Source organism: Lycorma delicatula, chromosome 2, assembly GCF_047948215.1.
Source record: "Lycorma delicatula isolate Av1 chromosome 2, ASM4794821v1, whole genome shotgun sequence".
Classification (NCBI taxonomy): Eukaryota; Metazoa; Arthropoda; class Insecta; order Hemiptera; family Fulgoridae; genus Lycorma; species Lycorma delicatula.
Genome location: NC_134456.1, coordinates 107389712 through 107404102, shown reverse-complemented (window position 1 = coordinate 107404102; position 14391 = coordinate 107389712). Strand labels below are relative to the sequence as shown.

The 14391-nt window shown below is 36.5% G+C and overlaps 1 protein-coding gene across 4 annotated transcripts in view; it reads left to right on the top strand.

The window, feature by feature from the left end:
• The window catches only part of LOC142319078 (cytochrome P450 6a8-like), a 38493-nt gene that overhangs the window by 3297 nt on the left and 20805 nt on the right, over nucleotides 1–14391 (top strand). Inside the window, exon 1 of one of the 4 annotated variants that reach the window (XM_075355954.1) lies at nucleotides 1638–1769. The exons of 1 other annotated variant lie outside the window; for it this stretch is intronic. Coding sequence is in view for 1 of the 3 variants with exons in the window: in XM_075355951.1 (XP_075212066.1) it covers nucleotides 13269–13347 (79 nt within the window). In the remaining 2 variants the exon portion in view is untranslated. Of the gene's footprint in view, nucleotides 1–1637; nucleotides 1881–13221; nucleotides 13348–14391 lie in introns of those variants that run through there. 2 more of the 4 variants (XM_075355953.1, XM_075355951.1) reach the window with 2 other exon arrangements.

Here is a 14391-nt window from a genome sequence, read left to right as displayed (position 1 = left end):
TAATACCTGACCTACTAGCTTGGCATAGCAGAAAATTTGGGGAGATCAATTATTATACGTCGCAGCTGTTGACTGGTCACGGTAATTTCAATGATTACCTTTATAAGATCGGAAGAAGAACAGAACCTAAATGCATGTACTGTAATGAGGACGACACAGCTGAGCGTACTCTTTTTGATTGCTTTATGTGGAACACCTTGAGAGTTGAGTTGAAGCTGGAATTGCGGGGGAAAAGACCGGAGGAATTGATGACTTACATGCTCGCTAACGAATTGCAGTGGAAGCGCGTAGATGACTACGTAAGACAAGTGATCAAGCAAAAGGACATAGAGGAGCGGCAAAGGGGATTTTAGAATAGGATAAGGCGGATAGCCTCAGTGGTGAGGGCCCACATGCCTTGGTGTGACGGCTTCAAAGATCCATTGGGGACTCTAAGGGATGTTAGTATACTAAACTAAATATGAGAAAAGACTCCATATCGCGTCTCCACAGAAATGTTCGGGCGTAGTGTCAAAAGGGCAACAAAAAAAGTAACACAAAAGAGCTGACCGGCGAGCCGACCTGCCTTGCCGGATTTACAGCCGGTAGATGGGGAGTAGAGTAAACACACTTATCTGGGTGGCGCAATACCATACAGTTGAACCGGCCCAGGGGAGTAGAGAAAAAAAAAGGTTAAAGATAAGTGTGAACAACAGGGTATGAAGCTCGGTACTTGTGAAAATAAATACCTATTAAAGGGAGCAGCGGGGTTAAGGAAAATTTATGCATTTGCAATAGTAGCAGGATAAGTCATATTTCTATCTAGTCTTTTTTTTATTATTCTTTTTTCTAATATTGAGAATTATTATTACTTTTTTGTTTTTACTTACTTTTATGTATTGAGGATAAAATTACAAATTACAGTTACATACAGAGTACAAAATGAATGTACAAGATACATATAAAATGAAAAACACAACTAAAATACTCAATGCCAGCAAAGCAAAATTATTATTTATTTAGCTATTAATACTTACTTAGCCATATTTATATTTAACATTATTCCAGACTCAACAAGTATCGAGCATAGTTTATGAATAATTTCTATACCAAAAATACGCGTGGATCCTAATTTTATACATTAAGTTTTAAAATAAAAACGTCTTCTCTTATTCATAGACAGTCCGGTTAATTTTATTCAAATGATAAAATGTTTGTTTAAGTAAAGAAATAACTCTTCTTGTTAGTACCGAAATAGGCCAACAAAGTTCCATAACACAAAACATAAACATAACATGGTAGTGTTTTCATTACCAAAACACTTTGTTGTAACACTTGCCATAATGAATTGTGTTGGTTTCTTAACTGCACTACCTTCTACGCAGTCGAAACGCAATTTACAATGGACGTTATTGACTGCAATGATGCCAGAACAAAATCTTGCCTTTACAGAAACAAAAAAACACTGTCCATATTCACACACACTCACACATCCAATCAGATTTTAATGAAACAATTTTCCAGCAGCAATGTTATTATTCGTGTGAAATTCGTATTCTTGTCGTAATTATATTTAATATAAAATAATACATACATGTGGTTACTTTATTATACTCTCCCCTCACAAATGTATGCTTTATTTGACCTCCACCACTCTTTGTGGTCTATTACTAACATTACTTTGGCAATTACAAACGTGTTAGTTCAAACCTACTCGTTGCGCAAGTACATCAAAAGATTTGCTGCTTTAGAATAAATGATCAATTGTATTCTTACTGAAAATAATTGAAGTAAAGTTTTTTTAGTGTTTTTTTTCCTTATTTCAGTAATTATTATTGTGTTTAGGTTATTGGTGGTGTTTAAATATTTATTTGTTTTTTGCTTTTATGATATAATAACGTGTAAGTAGTAACTTAAATTATTAAGTTTTAAATCTCATTTAGATATTTAAATAAGATTTTTTTTAAATACAAATTTACATTCTATCAATCGATATAAATATTGTTTAGAGAGGAATGATATCAACTTTAACAGGTGCTAATTACGAACTACGTTACGTGTCTCAGGGCCGAATCAAGTAATATGTAATTATGAGTTATAAATAAATGGTTGTTTTATTTTTTATTTTTTCATCAAGCATTTAATTAAATACATTTTAAAAAAGATGAAGTTTTAAATAGGTTGAAAATTCAAGTTTTGTTTTTAAGTTAAAAGTTGTGTAATTAAATTTAAACTTCAAATTTATATATGGAAATTATTCTCCGGTAACAAACTTTGTGACCTCCAACGCATATATATATATATATATATATATATATATATATTTTGCAGTACGCAAAAACTGTACGAATTCCATGTATGACGTGTTTTTATTTGAGAAGTTATCTCAATTAACTTTTATTTTAAGCGAGGTATGAATGAAAATGATTAAAAAACATACTATTTATTTTGTTTGCTTATTTTTTGTAAAATTATATTTATGCTCAGAAACTACATAAATAATATTAAAATTCTTTTAACAATTAAGAATATAAATAAATAATAAATGTATAATTACATAAAACACACAGCAATCTATTTATAATCTATAACAATTATTTTTAAAAAACTAAGCATCCAACGTTATATTGTAAGGGAATTTTTAAAAATGTTTAGTTCACTAATATTACTACGCATTTCTTTTCCTTTACTGTAGTCTTCTATAATACTAAAAATCAATTTCTGGAAATGAAAAAATAATATACACTAATAATTTTTCATCGTCACACAAAACACTATCATGAACTAGTTACTCTGCTATAATTTCATTGCAAGCCTTACGTTTAAAAGGAAAAAATATATATATATAAGCAATGCTTTAATAAATTATGGAAACCCTTAAATAGCTTTTAAGAGAGATAACATGGAAAGATGAGATTTAGCTAGTGCTCCAAACTCGAAACGATCTATTTTTCCGTGCACTCATTAGAAGCAGCTCAAACATTTAAAATTCTTTTAAAGAGCACAAAATAACAAAAATTTCGAAGTAAAAAACATCAGGCTACAATAATCCTAACAAGAATGGCGACCATTTAATATTTTACACAGCTAATTTTAAAAGTTGTCTGCAGTACCTCTTAAATTATAAGTGCTCAATAGTAAAACACTAAAAAAGTAATAATAAATAAATAGAATTTAACAAATTCACATACCTTAAAACTCTTTATGTTATGGCATGAAAACACCATATGAAGTGTTAACGTTTTTGTATATCATTTTTTTTTTTGTCTTCAGTCATTTGACTGGTTTGATGTAGCTCTCCAAGATTCCCTATCTAGTGCTAGTCGTTTCATTTCAGTATACCCTCTACATCCTACATCCCTAACAATTTGTTTTACATATTCCAAACGTGGCCTGCCTACACAATTTTTTCCTTCTACCTGTCCCTCCAATATTAAAGTGACTATTCCAGGATGCCTTAGTATGTGACCTATAAGTCTGTCTCTTCTTTTAACTATATTTTTCCAAATGCTTCTTTCTTCATCTATTTGCCGCAATACCTCTTCATTTGTCACTTTATCCACCCATCTGATTTTTAACATTCTCCTATAGCACCACATTTCAAAAGCTTCTAATCTTTTCTTCTCAGATACTCCGATTGTCCAAGTTTCACTTCCATATAAAGCGACACTCCAAACATACACTTTCAAAAATCTTTTCCTGACATTTAAATTAATTTTTGATGTAAACAAATTATATTTCTTACTGAAGGCTCGTTTAGCTTGTGCTATTCCGCATTTTATATCGCTCCTGCTTCGTCCATCTTTAGTAATTCTACTTCCCAAATAACAAAATTCTTCAACCTCCATAATCTTTTCTCCTCCTGTTTTCACATTCAGTGGTCCATCTTTGTTGTTTCTACTACATTTCATTACTTTTGTTTTGTTCTTGTTTATTTTCATGCGATAGTTCTTGCGTAGGACTTCATTTATGCCGTTCATTGTTTCTTCTTAATCCTTTTTACTCTCGGCTAGAATTACTATATCATCAGCAAATCGTAGCATCTTTATCTTTTCACCTTGTAATGTTACTCCGAATCTAAATTGTTCTTTAACATCATTAACTGTTAGTTCTATGTAAAGTTTAAAAGTAACGGGGATAGGGAACATCCTTGTCGGACTCCCTTTCTTATTACGGCTTCTTTCTTATGTTCTTCAATTGTTACTGTTGCTGTTTGGTTCCTGTACATGTTAGCAATTGTTCTTCTATCTCTGTATTTGAACCCTAATTTTTTTAAAATGCTGAACATTTCATTCCAGTCTACGTTATCGAATGCCTTTTCTAGGTCTATAAACGCCAAGTATGTTGGTTTGTTTTTCTTTAATCTTCCTTCTACTATTAATCTGAGGCCTAAAATTGCTTCCCTTGTTCCTATACTTTTCCTGAAACCAAATTGGTCTTCTCCTAACACTTCTTCCACTCTCCTCTCAATTCTTCTGTATAGAATTCTAGTTAAGATTTTTGATGCATGACTAGTTAAACTAATTGTTCTGTATTCTTCACATATATCTGCCCCTGCTTTCTTTGGTATCATGACTATAACACTTTTTTGAAGTCTGACGGAAATTCCCCTATTTCATAAATATTACACACCTGTTTGTATAATCTATCAATCGCTTCCTCACCTGCACTGCGCAGTAATTCTACAGGTATTCCGTCTATTCCAGGAGCCTTTCTGCCATTTAAATCTTTTAATGCTCTCTTAAATTCAGATCTCAGTATTGTTTCTCCCATTTCATCCTCCTCAACTTCCTCTTCTTCCTCTATAACACCATTTTCTAATTAATTTCCTCCGTATAACTCTTCAATATATTCCACCCATCTATCGACTTTACCTTTCGTATTATATATTGGTGTACCATCTTTGTTTAACACATTATTAGATTTTAATTTATGTACCCCAAAATTTTCCTTAACTTTCCTGTATGCTCCGTCTATTTTACCAATGTTCATTTCTCTTTCCACTTCTGAACACTTTTCTTTAATCCACTCTTCTTTCGCCAGTTTGCACTTCCTGTTTATAGCAATTCTTAATTGCCGATAGTTCCTTTTACTTTCTTCATTACTAGCATTCTTATATTTTCTACGTTCATCCATCAGCTGCAATATATCGTCTGAAACCCAAGGTTTTCCACCAGTTCTCTTTATTCCACCTAAGTTTGCTTCTGCTGATTTAAGAATTTCCTTTTTAACATTCTCCCATTCTTCTTCTACATTTTCTACCTTATCTTTTTTACTCAGACCTCTTGCGATGTCCTCCTCAAAAATCTTCTTTACCTCCTCTTCCTCAAGCTTCTCTAAATTCCACCGATTCATCTGACACCTTTTCTTCAGGTTTTTAAACCCCAATCTACATTTCATTATCACCAAATTATGGTCGCTATCAATGTCTGCTCCAGGGTAAGTTTTGCAGTCAACGAGTTGATTTCTAAATCTTTGCTTAACCATGATATAATCTATCTGATACCTTGCAGTATCGCCTGGCTTTTTCCAACTGTATATTCTTCTATTATGATTTTTAAATTGGGTATTGGCAATTACTAAATTATACTTCGTGCAAAACTCTATAAGTCGGTCCCCTCTTTCATTCCTTTTGCCCAGCCCGTATTCACCCACTATATTTCCTTCCTTGCCTTTTCCAATGCTTGCATTCCAATCTCCAACTATTATTAAATTTTCATCTCCTTTTACGTGTTTAATTGCTTCATCAATCTCTTCGTACACACACTCTACCTCATCATCATCATGGGCGCTTGTAGGCATATAGACGTTAACAATCGTTGTTGGTTTAGGTTTTGATTTTATCCTTATTACAATGATTCTATCGCTATGCGTCTTGAAATACTCCACTCTCCTCCCTATCTTCTTGTTCATCACGAAACCTACTCCTGCCTGCCCATAATTTGACGCTGAATTAATTACTCTAAAATTACCCGACCAAAAGTCGCCTTCCTCTTCCCACCGAACCTCACTAATTCCTACTATATCGACATTCATCCCATCCATTTCCCTTTTTAAATTTTCTAGCCTACCAACCTTTTTTAAACTTCTAACATTCCACGCTCCGACTCGCAGAATGTTATTTTTCAATCTTCTGGTGACCCCTTCCTTAGTAGTCCCCACCCGGAGATCCGAACGGGGGACTATTTTACCTCCGGAATATTTTACCAAGGAAGGTGCCTCCATTATTGCTATGTGAAAATGCAGAGAGCCACATTTTCTTCGAAAAAAAAAAGCAGCTGTAGTTTTCCATTGCTTCCAGCTGCGCAGTACTCAGAGGACTGAGCGATGTTGATATGGCCGTTTAAGTCATTGTGACTCACGCCCCTAACAACTACTGAAAGAGCTGCTGCCCTCTTTCAGGAATCATTCCTTAGTCTGGCTCTCAACAGATACCTCTCCGATATGTTTGCACCTTCGGTCCAGCTACTCTGTATCCCTGAGCACTCAAGTCCCCTCACCAATGGCAAGGTCTCATGATTCATAGAGGAGGGTATATCAACGCAATTTAAAATTGTTTATCAAAATCCTATCCGCTGGTTTTAAAATGTTTTAGTTTTCCATCTACAGGGGCTTAAGGGCGTGGTGGTCTCATACCGAAAAATAAACCATTTTGTGATAGGAATATTTTCTAAAAGTTTTCTTTATTAAGTGTTGAAACGATATTTACGGTTTGCAGTATTTTGCTGTCAATATATATGAAATATTACACAATAACTCAATTTATTAATTCCATTTTAACTAAATTAGTCGTTGATAAGCTGTACAGTACGGCGAAATACAATGAGCAATCATTCTTATATATGTATATAATATGTATGAATAAATTTGATGATTTGATGTGTTTGTAAACCGAAACACAAAATATTGTTTCAGACGTTGATTTTGGCCTTTAAATTAAAATTTATGAATATTGATTTTTGAAATTTCGTAACACGTCAGATATTTAGATAATTTAAATCATTTATATAACAAATTTGTTAACACCGGTTTTCAGACATTTTTTCTTTATTTGTCATAAACATACATCGAAGTGTAATATATTTAAAGTATTTTCACGCTTAAAAAAAAATATTAGTATTAATAATAATAACTTCTTTTTTTTTTGCGGAGGGAGGTGGAAATGAATTTACGCAATCCGTGCGTAAATGCTCCCGCTGATGGTATTTATATTCACTATCAACAGACTACCGACTAAAAACAGACGGATAAGCCTTGCAGTCCATTGTCCTCTGGTCTCGTGGTACCAGCTCTCTTGCCATGCGAGGAACATGCGAGTGCGTTCCTCGTTGGCAATGATCACCCGGTCTTCGCCTGCCTGTCGCCTCCTGTAGATCACCTGGCGCTCCCTTGCTTAAGTAGCAATGGGTATGACGCCGGCGACCACTAGTACTGCAGGCTCGGAGACCGTCCGATGCGCGGAAGCGACTCGCAAGGCTACGGTGCGTTGCACCTGCGCGAGCCGCTTCCGGTTTCTTACAGCTCTTAATGCCTAAATGCCTGGGCCCACACTTCCAACCCGTATAACAGGATGGAATGCACCGTTGACATCAGCAATCGCCGGCTGCTGGCCTTCGGTCTGCCGATATTCGCCATGAGTCGGCTGAGAGCAGTTACGGCTCTCGCAGCTTTGTCGGCGGCCCTCCGAAGCTACTCAGCAAAGCTGAGTTTCCGGTCAATCATCCTACCGAGGTACTTGAGATACTGAGGGCTAGAGACAACCCATGGTCGTCCAGCCAGGCACCGACTCTGTGCATGGCTCAACTAGCCTCAGTTGGGCGCGCTCCACGTCGCGGTCAGCGTACCCAACCAAAACAGATTCTTCAGGCATCTTCAGCCTCAGCAAGCCATCGTAGACGGCCGTTCCAAAGGTCGGGGCCGAGAATCGACCCCTGCGCCTCCCCTGATGTGATCGCAGTTCTACGCCAGTCTCCCGCGGTCTCGTAAATGAGACCCCGATTCCTCAGATATGCGTCCACCATTCTGAGGAGGTATTGAGGCACATGGAACGAATGCTTCAGGGCCCAAATCATATCGCTCCACCGTGCGAGGTTGAAACCGTTTTTAACGTCCAACGTAACGAGAAAGACCACAGGTCGCGCAAAATCATTGTGGTCCTCTGCTCGCCGCACTGCCTCAACAACTTCTTGAATTCCGTCTAGGGTCGATCGACCCTGCTGGAAACAGTACTGGTTGGGTGACAGGCCACCTGCCTGAGTCATCGCCCCAACCAGTCTTTTCTTTAACAGCTTCTCCAATACCTTCCCACCTGTGTCAAGCATACACAATGGGCGGTAGGAGGACGATGACTCTGGGTTTTCTTTGCCGTTGGGAATCAGTGCAAGACGTGCGGTCTTCCATCTGGCGCTAAAAGACCCAGCCTTCAGACATGCATTATACATGTCTAAAAGAAGACGGGGCCTGCAGCCCTCCACAGGTTTGAACACCTCGGCTGGTTTACCGTTGGGACCAGGGGCTTTTTTGCCTTTCAGCGACCGTAGGACGCCCTCCAGTTCCTCCATCGAGAAGAGCGGGAAGTCGCCCACGTCGCCGAAATCCCGCTCGGTACGGACCGAGTGGGCCGGGAACAACATCTTAACGACGTGCTCCGCTTTAGCCTCGTCTAGTGGAGCTGGTGACTGCGAGACCCCTAATCGCCGAGTTATTATCTTGTAACCCAGCCCCCAAGGGTCTGCATCCACGGTCTCCGTCAGTTCTCTCCAGCATAACTCTCCAGCGGCTCGATGGAGCCGCTTCTTTGCCGTCTTATACTCGGCTGACCTGGCGTTTGCGTCAGTGCGACTCCTTGCACGTTGCGCCACTCGTCTTAGTCGAAGACATTCTCGGCGCAACCTCGCGATCTAAAGTGTCCACCAGTACACGGTTTGCATCCGGTGCCTCGGCCCCCCGTGGGGCATGGAAGCGTCGCATGCAGAAGCGATCAGCCGCATGGTCAAAGCAACTACGGTTTCAGCGTCAGCGTCCTCCCCCCCCCCCCCCACTCCCGTTGGTGATGTTTTCAGAGGCTACCACCTCTGAGGAGATCTTTCTTTTGAATTTCTTCTCATCGATTTTATTGATGTTGTATCTTTTCACCAGCCGTAGGGGCCTCGGGCGCTCTCGTTCACCATCTGGGACTCTAAATGAGTTATATCGGTGTTCGCTACCGGTATAATCCTCCATTTCTGGACGAGCGTGACTCTTCGGAGGCGAGGGAAATATCGGGAATGGTTTCCAAATATCCTGGGCGGCGGGACGTCGTCGTATTCCCTGTATTGAGGATCACGAGTCCAGTACGTGCCGCCATGTCCAGAATGTATTTCCCTCTGGGGATGGTGTGCGCCATACCCCAGTCTACCACCCTGGAGTTGAAGTCCCCAGCTACCGCCAACCCACCAGCAGCAGCGAGGATAACATCCTCCAGCGCGTCAACCTTCCGGCGAAAGTCCGCAATCGAGTCATTTTGGATGAGGTAACAGCTAAAAATCGTCACTTCATCGCAGCAGACCCAAAGGAATCCCTCGCCTACGCCTGAGAACTTGGCATCTGCTGCTTTACGGAATCCATATCGCGGCAGTCCCGAACGAGTCTCGGAATCATTGGGAGTCGTCAAGGTACCGGTACTGCTCGCTGATCAGCACCAAGTCGGCTTCCCTGTCTCTGGCTAGCTGGAGCAGCAAGTCATCATCTAGCCGACTCCTGTTAAGGTTGTCCTGTAGTACGTTCAACATTCTAACGAATCCTTCTCTTCGCCTGCTCTAGGGCTTTCTCCCTTGTTCCAGGTGCGTGAGCCAGCTGCGAAGGTTCACACCTTTTTCTCGGCAGAGCATGCACCGAGGGGGAAATAATAATAATAGATAAAGCTCTTACTTTTCTAGATGCAGGTTTTTTGGCTTACGATTTTTTTCATGTAGGCAACCTTGTTATTAGGTTTAGTCGTATTTAACATTAAAATAAAAAAAATAAACTATTTGAAAAATGTTCCCAGCGCTGTTCCTTACGTTCAACAATGTTTAAAAATGCAAATAATACAATGTTAGTCAAATTTATGTAATTTCAAATAAAAATTTAGAATGCAAAAATCGAAGATTTAGTGACATGAAGTTAATAATTTTATTAAATAAATAAAAATAAAAATTGTGAATGTTGTTAAATATAAGCCATTAATGAATACAATAATTATTCTTATTAATAATAGTGAAAATTATTATTATTATTTTTTTTTTTTTTTTTTTTTTTTTTTAGTTAGGCAGACCGGTTAGAGAAATCAGATTCACTCATAATTGTGAAAAAACCCAGAATTTTCAGCAAGGAATTTGTGTCCAGTTAAGTTAATTAAACCGTATTAATAAAAAACATTGTGCAATATTAAAAGTATAACTGAGAAAAAAATAAAAATTCTCAGTAAAAAATTTAGATCCCATTTCATTCCCTTGCTCGACATCCACCCCCATACAACAATTTTAATGATAACTACAACTTTAATAACAGATAAAGTATCAGATGTCATTTTTTTTATCTTAAGTCAAGTCCGATTTCCTTTGGTCGTAAAGATCTTTTTTTTGTAATTATTTAGTTTCATAAGTCGGTATTCACGCGTGATTCTTGCATTCGGTTACTTTCGAATGCTAATGCCTCGCGCCATTAAGGTACCGGAACGTTTTATTCAAATACAAATATTTACGATGGAATATATTTATTTCACTGCAACATAATATGCAAGAATTGTCAGACACTATGGTCATCTGAACTGAACGGAGAATTAACATAAACTGCCAGCCTTCGTGGCGCGAATGATAGCGTCTCGGCTTTTCATCCGGAGTTTCCGGATTCGAATCCCGGTCAGGCATGGTATTTTCACACGCTACAAAGTTAACATATCATCTCATCCACTGAAGCAACACCTAAGGGTGGTCCCGGAGGCTAAAAACAATGTTTATACGAGTAATAATTCTTTTAAATAAGATGAAATAACAAATGAAAGATAAATGATCGAACAGCCGGTGTATAATAAGGCTAAAAAAAATTAGTCAAAATTATATAAAAAAAAAAAAAAAAAAAAAAAAATGGGTGATCCCCACTTACCCAGTGCAGTCGAAAATTAGACTAAAGCAGGGATATGTAAAGCCAAATTTCAACTTTTTTTGGTTAACAGATTATCGAGATTTGAAGCGGAAATTATTTAGAAATAAGTTGAATTTCCCCATCCATAAAATCAGATCGACTTAAAACTTTGAAATTTTAACTAATATAATAAGTACTTTTACTAAAGTTCAATTTTCTACCACCATTATACAAAAAAATAAAAAATTTAAAGCAGCAAAAACTCTTCCTCACCTATTTTAGTTTTCTCCAAAATTTATTGCCATCAATACCCCATATATATAAATTTTTGAACCCTTTTCGAAGAATTAATGTAGAGCTAGTCTGGAAATATTTATTAGAATATAGGCTAACACACGAACATACATTTTGTAAATTTCTGTAAATTTTTTGTCTTGTTTTTTTTTGGACTAAGCATTTTTTTGAAACGTAGAAATTTGAAAAAATTGCGATTCTCAAACTTTTGGCCGACCACTATATTTTCTATTTGTAGCTATTCTGCAGCAAAAGTAATAGAACTATAGCAGGGAAAATAAAAAAATAAAAAACAGGCATTTGAAACCGTAATATATAAATTAAATTAAATATGTACGAGGGTAAGTCAATTATTATCCGCAATGTAGTTATAAATTTTGTTGCAATACAAACAGAAAACTTACATGTACATCATTTTTCAATTGCATTTCAACGCACTTGGTCCATCATAACACAAGCTTCCTGATGCCCTCATAAAAGATTTTCGGTTGAGCTGAGCTAGGAATGCACCGCTTCTTTCACTGTTTCGTCCGAGGTAAATCGACGGCCTTGTCTCTTTGAGTGGACCAAACAAGTGGTAACCAGAAGGGGCAAGATCAGGACTATACGGAGGATGAACCAGTACTTCAAAGTTGAGTTTCTGGAGCGTTTCAGCAGTGTGGGCAACAGTATGTGGACGGGCATTGTCATGCAACAACACAACACCTTTCGACAGCAGTCCTCGGCGTTTGCTTCAAATTACAGGCTTCAGCTTGGCAGTAAGCATCTCACTGTAACACGCACTGTTTATTGTCGTGTCGCTTTCCTCATAATGTTCCAGTACTGGGCCTTATGAGTCCCAAAAAACCGTAAGCATCAGTTTTCCTGCGGATGGTTGGGTCTTGACCTTTTTTTTTGCAGGGGCGAATTTGGATGTTTCCATTCCCTACACTGCCGTTTACTCTCCGGCTCGTAATGATGAATCTGTGTTTCGTCACCGGTGATTATTCTATCCAAGATGTCCCGTTCGTTACCGTAGCGATCCAAATGATTTTGGCAGATGTCCAAGCGCGTTTGTTTATGCAACTGGGTGAATTGTTTTGGGACCCATCTTGCACAGACTTTATGAAACCCAAGTCTTTTGTGGATGATTTCGTAGACAGAACCGTGACTAATTTGCAGACGATGTGCCACTTCGTCAATAGTTACTCGTTTGTCAAAGAAAACCATGTCACGTGCACGCTCAATGTTTTCCTCATTTGTGGCGGTAAACGGTCGTCCGGCTCCTTCGTCGTGCATAACACTTGTGCGACCATTTTTGAATTTTTGAATCAATTCGTAGACACTCCGTTGCGGCAACACACTGTTCCCGTATGTACCGAAAGTCTTCGACGAATTTCGGTCCCTGATACACCTTGCGACCACAAAAGACGGATCATTGAACGTTGCTCCTCTTTGGTGCAAACAGAAAGCAGAGCAGCCACGGTTAACGGCAGGGCAGCGGTAATGGAACTAACCTAGCAGCATCAAACCTGCACAGACATAACAATTAAACCACGCATGCGTCATCTACGCAACACGACAGTACTACTAACATAAACAAAAATATAAATAAATTGCGGATAATAATTGACTTACCCTCGTATAATACACAGTTAACAATTATTTGTTAAACTCAAACTTTTTGAAATTGGCGCTAAATTGATAAGTAGAAAGTTGTTAGTATTTAATGTTTAATTTAGTGCTGCTTTAAGATTTTAATAATTAAATAGTATACTTTTTTAAAGTTCAGTGTTTTTAAATATAATTTGAAAATTAATCTCCGAAATTGAAAGTTATCTTCTATTTAGTACAAAAAAAAAGAGACCACATCGTTATCAGACCAATATATACTTATATATAAAAGCATTAAAATGAATGGTATAAAGAAATATTATTCATTAATTGTTCTTTTAGTTGCATCAAGTGATTTCTATTTTTTTATTGATTTCCGTAAGTATTTACAAAAATTTAAAATACATTTAACTATTTAAAAGATTAAAATTAATTTCATCTTAATTAATATGTTAATATTTTAATAAAATCTTTACTGACAGTACAGTAACATCACCCACAATGAGTGTAAGATAAAATTTATAATAAACATTATCATTATAGAACCGTAAAAATAATTTTGAGAAAAAAATTGAATTTCATTAAAAGTTTGGAATAAAGAATTGAAAGTGTTATAAAAGTCAGAAAAGAAATAATATACTTCTAAATAATAAATAAAAAAAAATGTTTTTTCTATTTATTGAATAAAATATATGAAAAAATGAATGTCACTAATTATGCAATAAACTAAAATTAAAATAGTAAATATTAAATTTAATTTTTACTAAAATTACCCCTTCAATAGAATGAATTCATTTTATTCTATCTTTTGATATGAGAGTCTAATAATTTTGGTAGGGACTGCATATTTCATAAAAGACAAAAAGTTGAACACTTAATCCTTTATGCAGTAAGCTATCTTTACCATAAGAGCTTATCGGATAAAATTGTATTTTTAAAGTAAAATTTAAATTTCGTTATAAATTTTTTTTTAATTTCAAGTATATGCATCTTCTTTTCGTTTAAAACGGAATAATGTTAAAAGATATATCTGAATTTTATTATTTTTGGGTTTTAACTATGTGTCTATATTTGAAAGTTTATGTATTTGTTAATGCGTAAGTAAATTTTCATACAATTTTATCACATCCTTTTATAATTTGAAATCTTTTTGCGTTAATCTTTTTATTTTATTATTCTCTTTAGATAAACTTACTTATTTATTGCAATAATTATTAAAAGTAAAATTATGCACATATCTACGGATGAAAGCAATTTATTTATAGATAAAATTAATCTTCTTGTTTACGAAATATTCCGAAGGAAAATAATAAACTAAACTTAAAATTTTTAGAAAGGCATTACTTCTAAAAGTTTAGAAACACAAATATTCGCAGTAGATGTACCTGGATTATCCGAGGTAATGTGCTGCTAATAGTATAG